Consider the following 18,316-nt stretch of genomic DNA (forward strand, 5'->3'; position numbering starts at 1 on the left):
AACATTTTATTTTCACATTATTCTATTTTTAGTTAGGCTAACTTTAACTCAGTGGAGAGTGGTGGTCACCTATAGATGTGACAGTGAATGGAGTGGAATGGTTTTGATTATGATTCCACTTAAATTGGAAAGGACATTGCTTATATCATTTAGCTGACAAACATGAACTGCCTCAATTGCAGCCAACATGACGTTTGAGCCATCGTTTTAGAGATAGTCAGGTGTTTTTGACTGTGTATGCAGGGGCAGAGTGACAGTTCAAACTCCGCCAAGTGCGAGCACAACTCGATCAAAAAATCCTCCTTAGGTGCACGGCCAAAGATTAATAAATGAAGAAAGAAAAGCCAGCACTCATAATGTCCTTTTCTCATATAATTGAATGGGCAGCTATAGAGCCAGCAGAGTGACAGTTCAACACAACAAAAGGCATACAGACACAAGCACCCACACTGGTACCCAGATAGCATGATATAACAATGTTGTTGCCCATGATGAAGTATTTGTGAAGTATTTAGTTTTGTCACAGGTCCCTTGTTGAGTAACAAAACAAACCACAATTGCAGAACGCGGTTACATTTCAGTTGAGCCTTCACAGCGTCATGCAGAGGTCAAAGCCATGAGGTGCACGGGTTAAAAAACAGCAACAAAAGAACAAGAGGAGAAGTGAGATAACATATGTGACATCATGAGGTGGTGGTGGGGGGGGGGACTGCATGATCTTGCCTAGGGTACCAACAATGCCCGGACCACCACTGCGACAGCATGCCTGTCGCGGCCCATCATGTAGTCATCCATCAGGCCGAGCCACACTCGCACAATTCATGACATGCACACAGGCAATCTGTTGCACATACACTCACAGACGAGCACGTTTGTCCAACAAATGGCGAAAACGTGTGGTGCGAGATGAGTGCTTGTAGTGGGCTTTGTGTGACCATAATGAATATGGTCCTGTTGTACGGCTCTGTGGGTTAAGCGTTGGGTTGGGAGTTTGATTCCTGCTGGGGCAACTCATACAAAAGAGCTCCACTTCTGGTAATGCTGTGAAGTGCTTTGGATAAAAGAGGCCATCAAAGCATTTGTCCTTTGGGAGAGAGAGAGACAAGGAGAGACAGAGAGAGACAGAGACAAGGAGAAGGGGTAGTTATGACAGGGTTAAATATTTAATTGGAGTTCAGAGCAGTTAGGATCTGGAAGTCTGCCGGCTAATTTATCTTCTGTGAACCATAGCCTGTCTCTCTCTCGCTCTCTCTCTCTCTCTCTCTCTCACTCTCTCTCTCTCGATCTCTCGATCTCTCCCTCTCTCTCCCTTCTAATTCTTAACTACCCCTTCTCCTTGTTTCTGTCTTTGTCTCTCTCCTGCCTCTCTTTCTCTCTGGCCCTTCTTTTTGCCTTTTTACATCTTCCATTCACTCTCTGTCTTCTCTTTGTCGTTTACCCTGTCTTTAGTTTTGTCGGTCAGTTCCTGACCCTTCCTTTTCTTCTTCCTTTCTCTGTCAGATATGAAATGGTAATTGAGTTTCTTACCATTGTGCTCCATTTATAGGATAGCAGATAATGCAGAAACTAATCTGTGATGTCTGTTTATATCTTTAGACCAGGGTCTCTGCACATCTCTGGAATGTCTGGAAAAGTATGGAAAATAATTCAATTGAATAATTTTTCATGACTTGAAAATAATATATATACAGTATATCATTCATATATATAATATATACAGTATATATATGATTAAACATGAGTCGTAGACTCCACTGTCAACTGAGATACTGTGATAGTTTTTGTAAGCTAGAGTGTTATGGCGTAGTTCACAGTCATTTTTCCCAGCGACTATCAGCATGCATGTTATTGAACACCAACTAAACTATTGAAATTCAACCAAGAAATTAAGCTCTGGACTTTGGAAATTGAAGATTTGTAGGAACCCTTTGAAAGGTCTCTCTTGCAAAAGGAAATGCAAATTTCAGTGGGATTTACCTGCATAAATAGAGGAAAAATCAATTTTTGAAGCCATCCATTTTTAATAGATCTGAGGCTGGATATGACATCACACAAAAGCTGTAAAAAAAGAACCTCTGCTTTGCTGAGTGGTAGGTCATTTGTAATGTGACAATAGGTATATCTTGGCAAATTTTTCAATGTGTATTTTCACAGCCCTTTAACTTAGAAGATGTTTCCAACAGTTTCTCACTTTCTCACTCAAGTCAGGACTCAGGACAATATTGCACTTGATTTTGGTATACTGGCTAGTTCAAATGTCAAGTGTTGTAAGCTTCTGCTCTCCTGTCACTTTTTGTCCCTTGCTGCTTTAAACAGATACAATTGCAATAGTTATAGTAATAGTGGTTTAGAGTGAGAAAGAGTTGGCAAAGATGTATGAATCTTATGAATGAGTTGTAGTATTGCCAGAGTATAAATAACCAACTCACTCAGCAGTGGAGTTTTTTGACAGCTTTTAAGAGACAGTGTACCCAGACCCAGAGGGATCAATTAATGACAAAAGTCAGAAACCACTACCTTTCTCAAATCTTGACAGTGGCTGTAAAAATGATCTAACCCCCCAATACTTTGATTTACTGACTAAACACACTGGCATATTTGTGTGTGTATGTGTGCATGTTCGTGTTTGCGGGTGCACACACACTAGTATGTTTGTGTAAATGTCCATTTGTGTGCATGTTACAGTATATTTAGTCAGAGTCTTCAGGCTGTCAGTGGTGAATTAACAGCCATTTTGGAGCCGTTTTGATAGCTGTCATAAAGTGACAGTTTTGTCACAATCCCTAACTTTAGAAACAGTGCTTATCAGGACTAACTGACTGGCACTCGAGGAGCACAGTCACCCAGGAGACAGACAGACACTTCAGTTTATACTTTCTAACCATCTACTTGTTTAAGAATGGGAGAGAAAAATAGAATAGGCTAAGATGTAGGGGAAGAAAAGAATATGATGGGTAGTAATAATTATCAGTAATAGTAGGGTTGGGAGCCTGGCCTTATGAACAAAAGGTATAATTATAGTCACACTATTAACTGCTCTGCATAAGTACATAAAAGGTGTGTGTGTGTGTCTGTGTGTGCATATGTTTGTGAAAGTGTGTTGGCAAGAGAGAATGAGGGAAATAAAGAGTGACACAGATGTGGTGCAAGTAATAATGGTTGGTGCTGGCTGTGGGAACAATAGCTCCCTTTAAAGGTGAAGACTGGTGGCATTGTGAACAAGGTGTCGTCTAATTCTTATCAAAGCAGATGCACAGTCGAGCGACTGAGACTCCTTTGACCTTGCAAAAGTCATCAACTTGAGCTAAACTTTTCAGGCTGTTTGAATACCAAGTTCAGTTTAGCGTCAGGTGGAAGATACATACAGTGGTCAAATGTCTCTTTGGCTTAAATGGGAATCAGCCAGGGTAGCTTTGATGTGTGATGTGAAGAGTAGGGATAAGATTATGATGATGATGACAACCACCTCAAATTTATAATGATATAAAAACTCCCTGCTATTTAGTTAGTGCAAACTGTCCACCTTTCAGTGTTTTGTGGACCTGTGAAACTATGGGGAGAGTATAGATTTCTGGGTTCACATAAAAGCATCTACCAAATGGCAAATTGTATTATTACTATAATCTTTACGTTCCTTGATAGAGTAGCTCCATTTCTGGGTTTCAGTCCTGAAAGCTCAAATTCTGATGACTGTGCTCTGCATTGACGGGGGCTACACTGTAGTGTGTAGACACAGGTCAGTCTCTTTAGTCTAGTGTCTGACATTGTAGGCAGACCTTCCTGTAGCACGAAGAATGTTGAGAGAAGTTTCAGTCAATTAGGGCAGTAACACTATTGAAACATCTGCCTTGTGTGTGTGGTTGTGTCTCCGTTCCCCTCACTCCACTTTCTCTTGCCCCACTGAGGGATTACATCATGCTCACACACAGGCGCACACACTCGCATGCCCAAGCCCCTTTTAACTTTTTATGCAGCGAAAATAAATAATTCCCTCCATAATGAATCATTTTTGCTCAGACAAACTCATTTCTCGGCCCTCTCAAATCAAGTCTTCAAATTAAAGTAATTATCGCAAATTGATTTTCAACAAATTAAACTCAAGTCCCCTTCCTGCCTCTTCTCCATGATTTTCTATACTCACAGCTAGGAGAAGCTGCTGAGTGCCGTAGTCACCATTCCACTCTGTACAGTGTTCTGTAGACCCTAAGTAAGCAGATGGAGAGTGCTGGAGGGAGTGTATATTTGATATGGAGCCGTCCATCTATGCTGCATGAGCTTGGGACCATTAGTGAGTTGAGAAGCACTTGTTGAGCTCCATGAAATAAAATGTCTTTCAGACTTGCATATAAAGAGCAATTTAATAACTGCCAACCCTTCTCATCTTCCAGACCAGTGTCAGTGTTTGTGACCGGTGTATTCTTCCACTGCTGTGTATGTTGCAGACTTGCGTAAGCAAATGGAGAGCTTGGAGCTGAGGAACCAGAGGCTGAAGGAGGTGTTTCAGAGGAAGATCCAGGAGTTTCGTACTGTCTGCTACGTCCTGACCGGCTACCAGATAGATATCACCACCGAGAACCAGTATAGACTTACCTCCGTCTATGCAGAGCATATGGATGACTCCCTGCTCTTCAAAAAGGTACACACACACACACACACACACACACACACACACACACCCACCCCTTGCTGAGATGAGATATGCTTGGAGGTAGGGATGAGACAGAGATGAGAAATGGAGCGACTATGCGTGTGTATTTCTTTAAGCTCTCAGGTTATAATGCATTAACATGGAAGTGGGAAGTTGAAAGGGAGGAAGATGTGAGACAGTGTCAACATCACAATTCCCATGGGCTACAGCATCTGTGTGAGTGCTGATATCTGTCTTGGTGAGCTCTCTCTCTCATGAACGCTTCAGGAAGTGGCAAATTTGACCTTGTGAGGTGTTTTTGTATCTCCGGCGTCCATGTTTATGCACCATTAGGCCGCGTTACAGTATTGTGCCTGACTGTGCCCGTAATGAGATGAACGCTATGCAGACTTTCCCGTATTGAACGCTTGTGTACCCTGTGAGTAGAAGAATGGAGGTGTGTGTGTGTGTGTGTGTGTGAGTGAGAGAGTGATGACTGGGCGATGTCAGAGGGCTGGGCTGCATTAATCGATCTCCTCTCCCCATACACTCATTGAGTGGGCTAAATAAAAACTGTGTGTGTGTGTGTGTGTCTATCCCTTAGCTGTTGAGCATATCCTTTTCATATGGTGCTTTGTAGTGAAAACATCCTCTGTTCTGTTCTCTTCCCACTCACCTCTCTGTCGCTCCCTCCTTCTCTCTCTGTCTCTCTCTCTGTCTCTCTCTCCATCTGTTTATCTCTCTCTCTCTCTCTCTCTCTCCCTCCCTCTCTCTCTCTCGCACGCTCTGATCTGAGTGTGTAGCAGTAGCTAATCACTGTGTTGTTTCTCTATGATATGATAGGGGCCCTCCAGCTAGAACAGAAACCGTGGAGAATCCATACTGGCAAGGTAGAAGGCAGCTTTATTATCTTGGCAGGGTAATTATTGTGGTCAAATGCTAGTCAATTGCGACGGGTCATTACTGCCTTGCTCAAGGAGTCGAATGCTTGTGGAGAGAAGAACAACAGGGGGATAGGAATGGAGGGAAAAACAGTCAGAAAGTGCATGTGCGTGCGTGTGTATTTTTTTCTTCTTCTTGGTGTGTCCAATCTGCTCCACCGAGCCCACCTGCGACCCTGCCAGAAGAGATAATTCACTGTCAATATTTATTAACCTCAGACTGCATCCACACACACACACACACACACACATACGCACACACGCACGCACGCAATCGTAATGCCCTCATAGTGCACACTGTCACACTCAAATGCACACATACTCACTCCAATCTCAACACTTGCCGTCACACCACACTTCACCACACAACCCTCCCTCCCCGTTGTGCGCACATGCATACAGATACATAAAGACGTACACACACACACACACACACACACACACACGCACACACACACACACACACATACACACACAACAGATGCTAACACCTCCAGTATTAGTATTCAGGGTGATCTCCACTGTCTGAGTGTGTATGACACACACGCCTGGTGGCCTAGGGGAGCAGAGAGGCCTGTACTACTAATGGAATACGACACACATACCACACGCACACACTCGCACAATAACACACAGACATAAAGGAAGACCCACACTTAAAGGAGCACACGCACACACACAGAAACACAATGCACATAACATGCTTGTTTTGTGTGTGTGTGTGTGTGTGTGTGTAATCTGGGTTATAAGAGTATAAAGTGGACTAATTGTAGGATGAGGCAAGAGTAAGTGGAGTGAAAAGGGGGGATTTTGGACAGGAAGTATAGAAGTCTTTACAAATAGGATTCTAATGTTATTCACCTCAGCAACAGGGTTGCCAGATAATCCTGCTAATATCCCCCTCTAGCAGAAGCACCCAAATCCCCCTCCTATGGTGTAAGCCGTTTAACCTGCCACTGTCACATTCTCTCTCTCTCACGCTCTCTCTCCGTCTCTCTCTCTCTCTGCGTCTCACTTTCTCACTCACTCATTAATTCTCGCTCCCATTCTAAATGTTTCTTCACCCTTTTCTTCTTCTGTCATTTACTTTTCAACCCTTTGACCTTGCCATAATTTGGTAAGAGAAAAGTTAAAAGTGAAACTCTCCAGAGGAGGCACTTCTGTCTCTCTATCCATCTGTCTCTCTCGCTCTGTCAGTCGTTACTACTACTACTGTGTGGGTCTCAACAGGGTTGCAGAGAGACACAATGACAGTTGTAATTATGACTGCAAGAAACGTTTTGTTTATTCCGTCTTTGTCAGTCTAACTTGGCACAGATGCAGTGATTTAAACTGTTTTTGCCATCTGAATAATGATTCATCACAATCGAGCGCTGACGGAGGGATTCAGAAAAAATAAATAGTAGATTAGTAGATGAGAAATCAATTTGTTGGTGATGTTGGGTATTTTCAGATTGTCTTCAAATGTGAAATCCATTTTTGACTATCTGTCATGGATATATTTATATATATGCTAGATTCTTGAGTAGTAGTTTATTTTGCTGAGACATTTACATTGAATCCTTGTTTAAAGAAAGCATTATAGCTTGTGTGACAGAATTTATCTAAACTTATGCTGAAGCTTAAGAACAACAATTTTGAAGTTTTGATGCCTTTGAGGCCTTTATTATCTGATCCTCTGTATTATGTGTATTGTAGAATAAGCCAGCTGCTTTGTGATAAAATGTAGATCTCTAATGTTTGCTCAGGCAAGACAAGCCTACAGCAAATCTATTGCAACTGCTAACTAGGGGGGACAATATTGACAAAATATACCACAATATTTTCAAATATTTTCCCGATTTACAATATGCATTTAGATATTTTTCAGTTAGATTTTTTTAAGGCAAGGCTGCAAGTTACTGAAAGGTACAACCCAAATGGTAATGGTACAAATGAAATGAACTGTAACACTGAAATAGGGCTCTGAAGTACAACTAGACCTTAAATAAGAACTGTCGCACATTCATTAGCTTCTTGTTGGAAATAAGAACATTTATCCTGGAACAAAAGTAATTTTTTGGTGGCTGTTCCATGATGGAAATCAAGCTTTTATTTTATTTTATTAGTTTCATTAAAACTTTGCCATTTAAAGAGTGATATATTAAGGGTGCAGCGCTGATGTTTGACTAATGCATGTGCTGCATCAGAGATTCATATTGAATCAGCCAAAAAAGAGACTGAATGGAGGAGGCACTGAGTAATGTTATTCAAGTGTTCCTGAGTTGAAGATTCTCTGGCTGCCGCTGCAGTGTCTCAACGTTGTAAACATCACCCTTGTATTGTGCGGCTTTTACATAACACTGTTTTGCTGGGAAAACGAGCCAAGGAGGTGTGACCCCACAACAAAGGCTAAGCACTGAACTTTCACACCAAGTGGAGCAAAGTTTTACCCGGCTCTCATTATTGATCTTGACCAGGCTTGTTACGCGGGGCCACATGGAGCGCCAATAAGCGTATTTTCCGTGTCACTTGTCCAGTAAGAAAGGGGTATCAGTTAATTGCAGCCATTCATGTGAAATTGGAGTGAGAGCTTAATATCTGTTGCACACAGTATTTTATTTTGGAAAAAATAAGGCATAAATAAATGAAGTAGAAGACCCATCAGAGTCTGCTGTCATTTAAATTATTAACTGTCAAGATTACAAATATTAGGACAAGTTGATATTTTTACCATTTTGCTCATTTGCTTCATTTTGCTCAACAAGGCTGTGTTTTGAGTTTTACATTTGTTTCATTGATACATTAACCTTGTCTACTGGTTAGACTCAAATTGCACAGCTCCACAACATTGACCATAATACATGTCTTGGTTTCAAATACATTTGCACAGTGCAAAGTGGTGAGAATCCTTCTGTTGTATTGACCCCTCCATGTAGATCTGTTTCACAGAGTGGACTCGGACGTTAGGGTTTATGTGTCTGATTGCGAACAACCAGTCCTCAGAGTGTTCGGAGATCAAAAGAGACATTGAAGCTGTCTGTAATTGTGCGGCCCTTCTGTGTATGTTGCAACAAGAACCAGTACGGTGCAAAGGAGATTCTGTCATAGCTATTTTATGTAGATAAATACTGTATGCAAAGTTATGCTAAAATGAGTGTAATGCCAAGATGCAGCTTTTGAAATGGAAAAGAGAAAGTGTGCGGAAATTATGTTTGTGCGTATTGACTTCAGCATGCGTGCATATTTTTAGCTCACCCCTAGGTGAGAGGTCTGATTAGCATCAGTGATTAGGTATTTATGATGCTCTGCTCATCAGCAAGATAAACACCTTCGCTCTGTGTGAGAGAGTGATTTGAACATTTTTCTTCCAGAAGTTTCAAGGATAAACAGGCACTGTGGCATTCTAAAACATTAACATTTGCACATTTAAAGGTTCAGATAAACATTGTACACAAAGTCACCGAGTCCACAAAGTCAATTTACCATTTTTTATTGATGGAATAACTCTAGGCTGTACAACAGCTTGACGTTATAGGATAGAGACTTGGTTGGCAGCTGCTTTTTTTTTTTTTTTTTTTTTTTTTTTTATGGTCATAACGTGATTGGATTGTCTGACCAGAATGATAACATGTATGATTTTGAGATTTTGAGGCATTATTCTTATCACTTTTTTTATTAGCACTTTTCAGTGGGGATGTAATGTCTCTAAAGATGTCATGTTATGTTTGAATATATCACTGTCTACAGACATGTGTTACCGGCCTCAGGCCTAGGGGTACCTGGGCCAGTAGCTATTTTGCTACACAGTCCTGGATGGCTGCGGAGCAGTAAGGAACAGACACGAGTTTATCAGTGTGTGACCAACTCAAGCGCCATATTTATTCTGCTTTATCACAACCACATCCATTTCAAGGATATTCTTCAAATTCAATATCATTTTCATTAACCAAAACATATTTCTGTATCAAAAATAAACATACATGCCCTTTAACTGATACTATCTTCTGTATCTTCAGTTACTGCTTACAATTACAAACACATTTCAGTCACATAATGTACATCTCACTTAACACTCAAACTGGTCTTCACTCCTAAACAGTATGGTTTACTGTTCTTCTGACTGAAAATAAGTTGTTTCAACTACCAGCATCTTGGCACTAATAATACTTTTATATAAATGAAATACTATTGCATAGCTGCAATGTCAAATGCATGAAAATGATTAAACAAAACAATTAAATAACAATAAAAACATATCTACATATATTTCTCCTCTCCCTAGAACCACTTCAGTCAATTTACATGAACCAACATCACCTGGTGACCGCCATTATAAAAATTACAGCACCACAAAACTACCACAAATTCACCGTAATTTCACTTATAACTCGTGGACTCAAAACTAAATACTTTTCCCTCACTCGAGGAACTGATACTCTCCTGTACCTTGTTATCTTTAGAATATGGGTAAAACAAACATGTATTCTTTTCACACTGTTGCATCTTAGTCATTTTGAGCTAGGCAGTGAAAACAATAGATGCTAGCTTGAAAAATACACTCGACACAACAACGTCCAAACTCGGTCTTTGAACACTTATATCACCCACAAATCTAGCCGAATGCTTATCTAACATCTAGGTAGTATGTCGACCCACTCTAAGTTGTTTTACACAACATTTTACATACCTGCGGAGCAGTAAGGAACAGACACGAGTTTATCAGTGTGTGACCAACTCAAGCGCCATAACGTGATTGGATTGTCTGACCAGAATGATAACATGTATGATTTTGAGATTTTGAGGCATTATTCTTATCACTTTTTTTATTAGCACTTTTCAGTGGGTATGTAATGTCTCTAAAGATGTCATGTTATGTTTGAATATATCACTGTCTACAGACATGTGTTACCGGCCTCAGGCCTAGGGGTACCTGGGCCAGTAGCTATTTTGCTACACAGTCCTGGATGGCTGCGGAGCAGTAAGGAACAGACACGAGTTTATCAGTGTGTGACCAACTCAAGCGCCATATTTATTCTGCTTTATCACAACCACATCCATTTCAAGGATATTCTTCAAATTCAATATCATTTTCATTAACCAAAACATATTTCTGTATCAAAAATAAACATACATGCCCTTTAACTGATACTATCTTCTGTATCTTCAGTTACTGCTTACAATTACAAACACATTTCAGTCACATAATGTACATCTCACTTAACACTCAAACTGGTCTTCACTCCTAAACAGTATGGTTTACTGTTCTTCTGACTGAAAATAAGTTGTTTCAACTACCAGCATCTTGGCACTAATAATACTTTTATATAAATGAAATACTATTGCATAGCTGCAATGTCAAATGCATGAAAATGATTAAACAAAACAATTAAATAACAATAAAAACATATCTACATATATTTCTCCTCTCCCTAGAACCACTTCAGTCAATTTACATGAACCAACATCACCTGGTGACCGCCATTATAAAAATTACAGCACCACAAAACTACCACAAATTCACCGTAATTTCACTTATAACTCGTGGACTCAAAACTAAATACTTTTCCCTCACTCGAGGAACTGATACTCTCCTGTACCTTGTTATCTTTAGAATATGGGTAAAACAAACATGTATTCTTTTCACACTGTTGCATCTTAGTCATTTTGAGCTAGGCAGTGAAAACAATAGATGCTAGCTTGAAAAATACACTCGACACAACAACGTCCAAACTCGGTCTTTGAACACTTATATCACCCACAAATCTAGCCGAATGCTTATCTAACATCTAGGTAGTATGTCGACCCACTCTAAGTTGTTTTACACAACATTTTACATACCTGCGGAGCAGTAAGGAACAGACACGAGTTTATCAGTGTGTGACCAACTCAAGCGCCATATTTATTCTGCCCGACATGACCAACACGGGCTTGAGCTGGGTGTTTCCTACTGGAGCTGGTATTACAGCGACACCTACTGTCACAAGAAGCAACAACAACATTTGAACCAAATGTATTATAGAGAGACTAATTTATAAAGTAGCTAGCTATTTACATGGTTTGTTAAAAAAATAAGGGGGGTGTCAGTTTTTATTTTACTTCTAATAGAGGCTATTTTCCACCCTCTACACTCTCCCCTACTTTTAAAGATGTCTCCTGACATCTAGAGCTACAATAACAAGTCATCTCACGGTCACGAGTTTAACTCAGAAGAAGTCATTACTGCCTAAAGAGTCTGTTGAGTGTCTTAGCCATCATGAATCAAGTTCCAGTCCTCAGTCTAGTAAGTCCAGACTACTGGCCTTGGCACATAGTTAGTGTCCGGAAAGACTAGACTTGGCATTCCAGTCCTTGACATGAGGTAGGGTACACACTGGAACACAGAGTTGACTCCAGGCATCAAAGGCTGATATGAGGGTTGTCCTAAACGGTTATAAGTGAACAGTCCCCTGGGTTGTGGTACACGCGAGGATCTCCTTACAGTTTGTTCACCCGGTGGCTCCGGTTCAGGCTCCTCCTCAACTTCACAGTGTTCCTTTGGGACATCATTTACTTCCTGATATGTTTCTGCATCACCCACACTTCGTAAAACTGTTGGTACTTGTTGCTGTTCTGGCATGTGAGCTGGTTCTTGCTCCGTAACTGGCTCTTTGTCAGCTGATACATTTCTCACTGGTTGGAACTCATGAGCGGAGGGATTCAGCGGGCGCTGTGGCTCCAAGAGAGTAGCATGAGGTCTGATAGGAGTCATCCTATACACCGGTATGGACCGGGGGCTATATGAGACCTCTTCTTCCGACTCATACAAGTCCTGCCCTGACATCCCACTGTTGTTAGTTCTCTGTTTTGTGTGTTCCCTTTTTACAGGTCCCATTCCAGTCTCTTCTAAAGGTAAGGCATTCACTGGCAGCAAGAGATTTCGATGGAGTACCCGGATGACTTTGCCTCCAACCTCAGCTTGTACTTTATACACAGGCCCTTCACAGACTCTCTCAATAACACGGTGGACCCTCTCCTCCCAGTAGGCACGGAGTTTGCCGGGGCCGCCTCTTTCAGAGAGGTTCCGCACAAGCACTCTGTCACCTGGTTGGAGTGTGGCACCTTTTACACCTTTGTCATATTGCCTTTTTCCCTTTGCTGATGATTTTTGACTATTTTCTGAGGCAATTTTGTATGCCTCCCGCATCCTACTTGCCCATTTTTGTGCAAACATTTGTCTGTCTGGGGTCTCTTGCTCAGGTTTCAGGTCAAAGAGTAAGTCGATTGGCAAGCGTGGGGCTCTTCCATATAAGAGAAAGAATGGTGAGTATCCCGTAGCTTCATGGGTAGTGCAGTTGTACGCATGCACAATGTGAGGTAGATGGTCTTTCCAATCAGACTTTTTCTCTTCCTGCAGTGTCCGAAGCATCTGGAGCAGTGTTCTGTTCAGTCTCTCAACAGGATTCCCCTGCGGGTGGTATGGAGTGGTTCGAGAGTGAGATATGCCAGCCAATTGTTGGAGTCTCTGAAACAGTGCATTCTCAAATTCCCGCCCCTGATCGTGATGCAATTTTTCAGGGTACCCGAACCTAGGGATGAAATCCTGGAATATTTTCTCTGCTGCCATCTTCCCTGACTTATTCTTGGTGGGGTATGCTTGGGCAAAGCGGGTAAAATGGTCAACCAGAACAAGTATGTATTCATAGCCTCCTTTGCTTGGCTCAAGGTGGAGGTAATCGACTGAGACAAACTCGAATGGGGCACTGGAAGTTATGGAACCCATGGGTGCTTTGTTCGGGACACAAGGCCGCTTCTGCTTAATACAAGCACACCTTCTGATCACGTAATCCTCTATTTCCTTCTGCATGAAAGGCCAAAAGAACCTCTCTCTTGCCAGGCGAATTACTTTGTCAGCACCAACATGTCCCATGTCGTCGTGCAAATTCTTAAGCACCATTTGTTTCAGTTCAGTAGGGAGAACCAACTGTTTCCTCTGACTAGCATGCCTATACAGAATTCCCTTGTCTAATTTTAGTTTATTCCATTCATATACTAGTCTCCTTGTCTCACGTGACATTTGTCTTTTATCCTTGTCATTTGGGATCCATCCTCTCTTTTTCAGTGTTATGACCTCGCTGATCGAAGAGTCATTTTTTTGTGCAGTTCGGATGTCCTCTGGAGTGAAAACAGGTATAGTACTAGATGGTGAGTCATCAGGTATTGAGGTGAGGACCAATGCAGCGACCCATGGCACATCCTCTTTTTCCACCACTTTGTCTCCTTGCCAGATAGCTGCCACTACATCTGTGGGCACCATTTCTGTGTACTCGCCAATGCGCTCATGGAACTGGATGGGATAACGCGACAGTGTGTCAGCGTCAGCATTCATCTTCCCTGGTCTGTACTTAACGTCAAAATGGAAGTCTGCCAACTCACCAACCCAGCAGTGGCCCACTGCATTGAGCTTTGCTGTACTCAATATATAAGTCAGTGAATTGTTGTCGGTATATACTGTGAAAGTAGGGGCATAGTAAAGATAGTCTCTGAATTTTTCACAAATCGCCCACTTCAGAGCGAGAAACTCCAACTTGCCCGAGTGCAAATGATAGTTCTTTTCTGCTGAAGTGAGCGCTCTGGAGCCATATCCTATGACACGTAGTTTACCTCCCTGCTGTTGGTAAAGTACAGCCCCCAAACCTTCATTTGAGGCATCGGTGTGCAGAATAAACGGCAAATCACAGTCAGGATAGCCTAGTATAGGCGAACTGGTTAACATGTCCACAAACCCGGAGACGATGACACTGTGCTCAGGAGTCCACTGAACAGGTGTCTTAGATGGCAGTTGACCACTGTTTGTAGTTCGGGCCCTGCCCTTGGTAGCCTTGGACAGAACAGTTTGATTGGATTCCTTCTGACCCTGTACAAGCTCAAAAAGGGGTCTGGCTAGTCTAGCAAAGGCCTGGATAAACGAGCGGTAGTAGCTTAAGAACCCTAATAAAGCTCTAACTTCCCCCACTGTTTTGGGCTCTCTCTCTTTCAGCTGTACTACTGCCTCCAAGTCCTTGGGGTCTATTTGGACTCCTTCATTTGACACTACACGACCTATGTATCTCACCTGCCGTTTAAAAAGTTCACATTTCTTTGGCCGCAGTTTGATACCATGTTCTCTCATTCGACCAAACACCTGTCGTAGTGCTTGTATGTGATTATCAAAAGTTGTTGAGTAACACAGCACATCATCTAAGTAGGGGGAACAACACTCATCCCTCAGGCCTTCCAAAACTCCCTCCATGCATCTTTGAAATGCTGCAGGAGCATTTGTGAGGCCGAATGGGAGTCGCACCCACTCATACCACGGAGTGTTAAATGCGGTGATGTGTTGTGAACTCTCATCCACGAAGCCCTGGTGGTAAGCACTCCCTTGGTCAAGTATTGAAAACCAAGTGTAGCCTCCGAGGTTATCCAGCAGGTGTTGGATACGTGGCAAGGGGTGTCGATCAGGGATGGTTTTCCGATTAAGCTCTCTGAAGTCAACACACAGCCGTAGACTGCCGTCTTTTTTCCGCACGCAGACCACAGGAGACGAGTATGGCGATTTGGACTTCCTTATCCATCCTTGATTCAGCAGGTTCTGTACATATTCTTTTACCTCTCTGTATAAGGGCTTTGGGATGGCATTATAACACTTTTGTACAGGTACTTCATCCTTTAGACTGATTTTGAGTTTCAGATTTTTTATGCAGCCGATATCACTATCTTCTTTGGCAAAAATATCTGACTCCTCATACAGCACCTTTCTTACTGTTTCCTGCTCCTTTTCCTCTAAGTGCGACAAATCAACGGGTGGGTGCCATTTCTCATTTACGGAAGGATTTTGTTTGTCATTTACCTGTTGACTACATGGTTTGTTAAAAAAATAAGGGGGGTGTCAGTTTTTATTTTACTTCTAATAGAGGCTATTTTCCACCCTCTACACATGCAATAGCTCAAATGAATCATTACAATCTGTGGATAAACAATATGAGCATAAAATACACCTAGGACGTTAGTGTTGCTCTAATTTGTACCATTTATTTTTCAGTGGGAAACCTAAAGGTAAATTTAGTTTAGCCAGAATTTTAAAAGTTAAACAGAAGCACATTTTAGACAATTACAAGTCCTATCACTTGTCTGTTCCTGTAACTAATCCCCCAAAACAGACCAACTGCTAGGCCTATACACCTCTGCTATTGATTAGATGATTAACAAATAAACACACACAGATTTGTGCACACCACATTAGGGACTTCAAACTTCTAGATGTTCTCCATCGACAGTTAAGACACCCACTCTCCCCCCCCCCCCCCCCCTCTCTCTCTCCCTCTCCCTCTCTCCCTTCCTTGACACTCACTCCCCTCTCTTTCCTCCCTAATGAACAGAGGAGATAGAATCTCAGGGCCAGCTCATTAAAACATACACTCAATTAACTGTCAACCCTCTTACCAGCGAGAGATGGAGGGAAGGAAAAGAATGTAGGGAGGGAGGGGGGAGTGTAGGTGCTGAGGAGAAAGCTAAAGCATGGCAATGGTTTAAAGTAGAGTTGAAATAGTGTATTTTGAAAAGGCAAAAGAATTTGTGTGTGTGTTAATGTGAGTGGGAGAAGGAAGGGGACAGTTAATAAAGTACAGTTTATGTATACTGTCGAGTCATAATGACCTGTCTCTCTTTTATCAGCCACTTGGGAATGATTAACGCTGCACAAATACAGCAGACAGCACCAAATGTGGTTGTTTGCCTGCAAGCGTGTGTGTGTGCGTGCGTGTGAGAGACAGATTGTAGGCCATCATTGCTTGAATGGTCTAGTCATTTGTCTCTTTCATGTAAGTTAATTTCAAAATACGTTTAAAGCAGGGTTCGACAGTAAGGATTGCCCCGCGGCCCCAGGGCCAGTAAGACGTTGACTTGAGGCATGGGATCGCTCAGAAACTGGTCCAATTGGGCCAGTGCCCGAAAAAAAGGTTTCTGATATTACCATTTCTCACCTGGTGATAAGCCTGTTATCTTTGCCTCTCTATTCTGCCATGGGCCGTCTCATGGCATCCGCTCACTGTGAATGCCACCTCAGAGTTAGTCAGAGAGTTGAATGAAACGGATGTGACGGCGGCCACTTCGTTTATAAGAGGTGAAAAGAAAAGGTCTGTTTGATTTGTCATTGAAGCAACAGGTTCTTTAGGTTGAAAATGATGAATCTATCCCGTACTGTTTGTACCTTTTATCCGACGATTTCTGAAGTGGATCATGCTGGCTCATTTCTAAAGGCGGCGATAATTACCGAACACTCAATGCCCATGACGAGCTGGCAGCACCTAGCCTGTATGCCGGCAGAGCAGGCAGCTGACAACCCCTCATCAGGTCTGATTAAAGTATTGGCAAGATGGATGAATGAAGAGACTTACCAGCAGCATGAATTTCCCCTCTGGTTTTTGTTTTGTTTTTCCATGTTATTGCTGGTTACATTTACAGAAAACCTTTTAATCAGTTGGTTTGAGGCCTCATCCATGAATACTGTAAGTGCCAATTCATGATGGCCAATTTTACAGAATTGTTAATCTAGTTTACTCTAGTTTATTTATACAGCCCTTTATCACAGTCAAGTCTCAAAGGGTTTACATACCATTATACATGTAATATGCCATACTACATCATGTATACATATATATATACACATTGTGTATATATACATACATCCTATACTAGGTCATATACATACTTCATATACATCGTTTACTACATCATATACATACTATACATCATATACTACATCATAGACTAGATCAAAAAGCTAAAAATCAGGTGTTTCAAATTTATCACAGTTAGTCAGTCACAGTCATTTTGCTGCTATATGCATGTCAATATCATGCATTTTCTGGTAATTACACATTTGTTTGGAAAAGTAGTGATTTTCATTTTTGGCTGCTGAGCCCGCTAAAATGTATTCCTGGCAAGCAGAACTCTGACCTACTGGCTCAACCAGGCAGGTGGAGACGATTCTTACCATTCAACCCAAACGTTAAAGGCTGCTTCATTTCAACTTTGTGTTCAAGTGGTTGTGCATGCCGCCTACATTTAAGTTGTACAGTTACCATTCCTATTCAGCCTATTTTGGCGATGCCAGTTGCAATTGAATTTGGAGCGGATAATTTATTCAAACAGTATAAATGCTAACTGACATTTGGTCATTTTCAAATGTTAAGCCCTTAAAAACATTATGCATTCATTTTGGCAAGATGACTCTGCACTGTAGTGTACCTGATTGTTCGCAGTAGTATGTGATCAAACAAGATTATGATATCCACTAGACACTAATGCAATAATAGAAAAAATCAATAAGCTGTTTCTTTGAAGATATTGCTGAGCTAATGTTTGTGAATTGTGCAGTGTTTGTATGTGTTTGTGTGTATTTGTGTATCTTTAATCCCTCCCATGGTGTTACAGGTCTCATTCTATTAGTGGGATTACAGATGCATTGTAACCTGCATTCCTCTCATGCACATTGTCTTCAATCGACTCACAATTCTGTGTGCACACACAAGTGCATGAGTTTTTGTTCATGTGTATGAGAGATGGAGATGAGAGCAATAAAAGGAATATGAGAATGAAAAGGATAGATGAGTGGGTGTTGAAATATTTTGGGAAGAGAAAGAAAAAGAGCTTGGTTGGACTGAATTTCACTTTGCTCACTGACTGAAACAAAACACTCACTGATGTATTGCTGATAGTTATGAAGATAAACATGAGCAAAGTACTAATA

At 41.6% G+C, this 18,316-nt stretch overlaps 2 protein-coding genes across 3 annotated transcripts in view; both read left to right on the forward strand.

The window, feature by feature from the left end:
• Positions 1-18,316, forward strand: part of ttyh3b (tweety family member 3b) — a 183,490-nt gene that overhangs the window by 112,588 nt on the left and 52,586 nt on the right. The window lies entirely within an intron of this gene.
• Positions 1-18,316, forward strand: part of mad1l1 (mitotic arrest deficient 1 like 1) — a 51,958-nt gene that overhangs the window by 24,159 nt on the left and 9,483 nt on the right. For both annotated transcript variants that reach the window (XM_071927715.2, XM_071927716.2), the window contains exon 17: positions 4,443-4,636. In XM_071927715.2, the coding sequence (XP_071783816.1) occupies positions 4,443-4,636 (194 nt within the window). The remainder of the gene's footprint in view (positions 1-4,442; positions 4,637-18,316) is intronic.

Source organism: Centroberyx gerrardi, chromosome 3 (assembly GCF_048128805.1).
Source record: "Centroberyx gerrardi isolate f3 chromosome 3, fCenGer3.hap1.cur.20231027, whole genome shotgun sequence".
Classification (NCBI taxonomy): Eukaryota; Metazoa; Chordata; class Actinopteri; order Beryciformes; family Berycidae; genus Centroberyx; species Centroberyx gerrardi.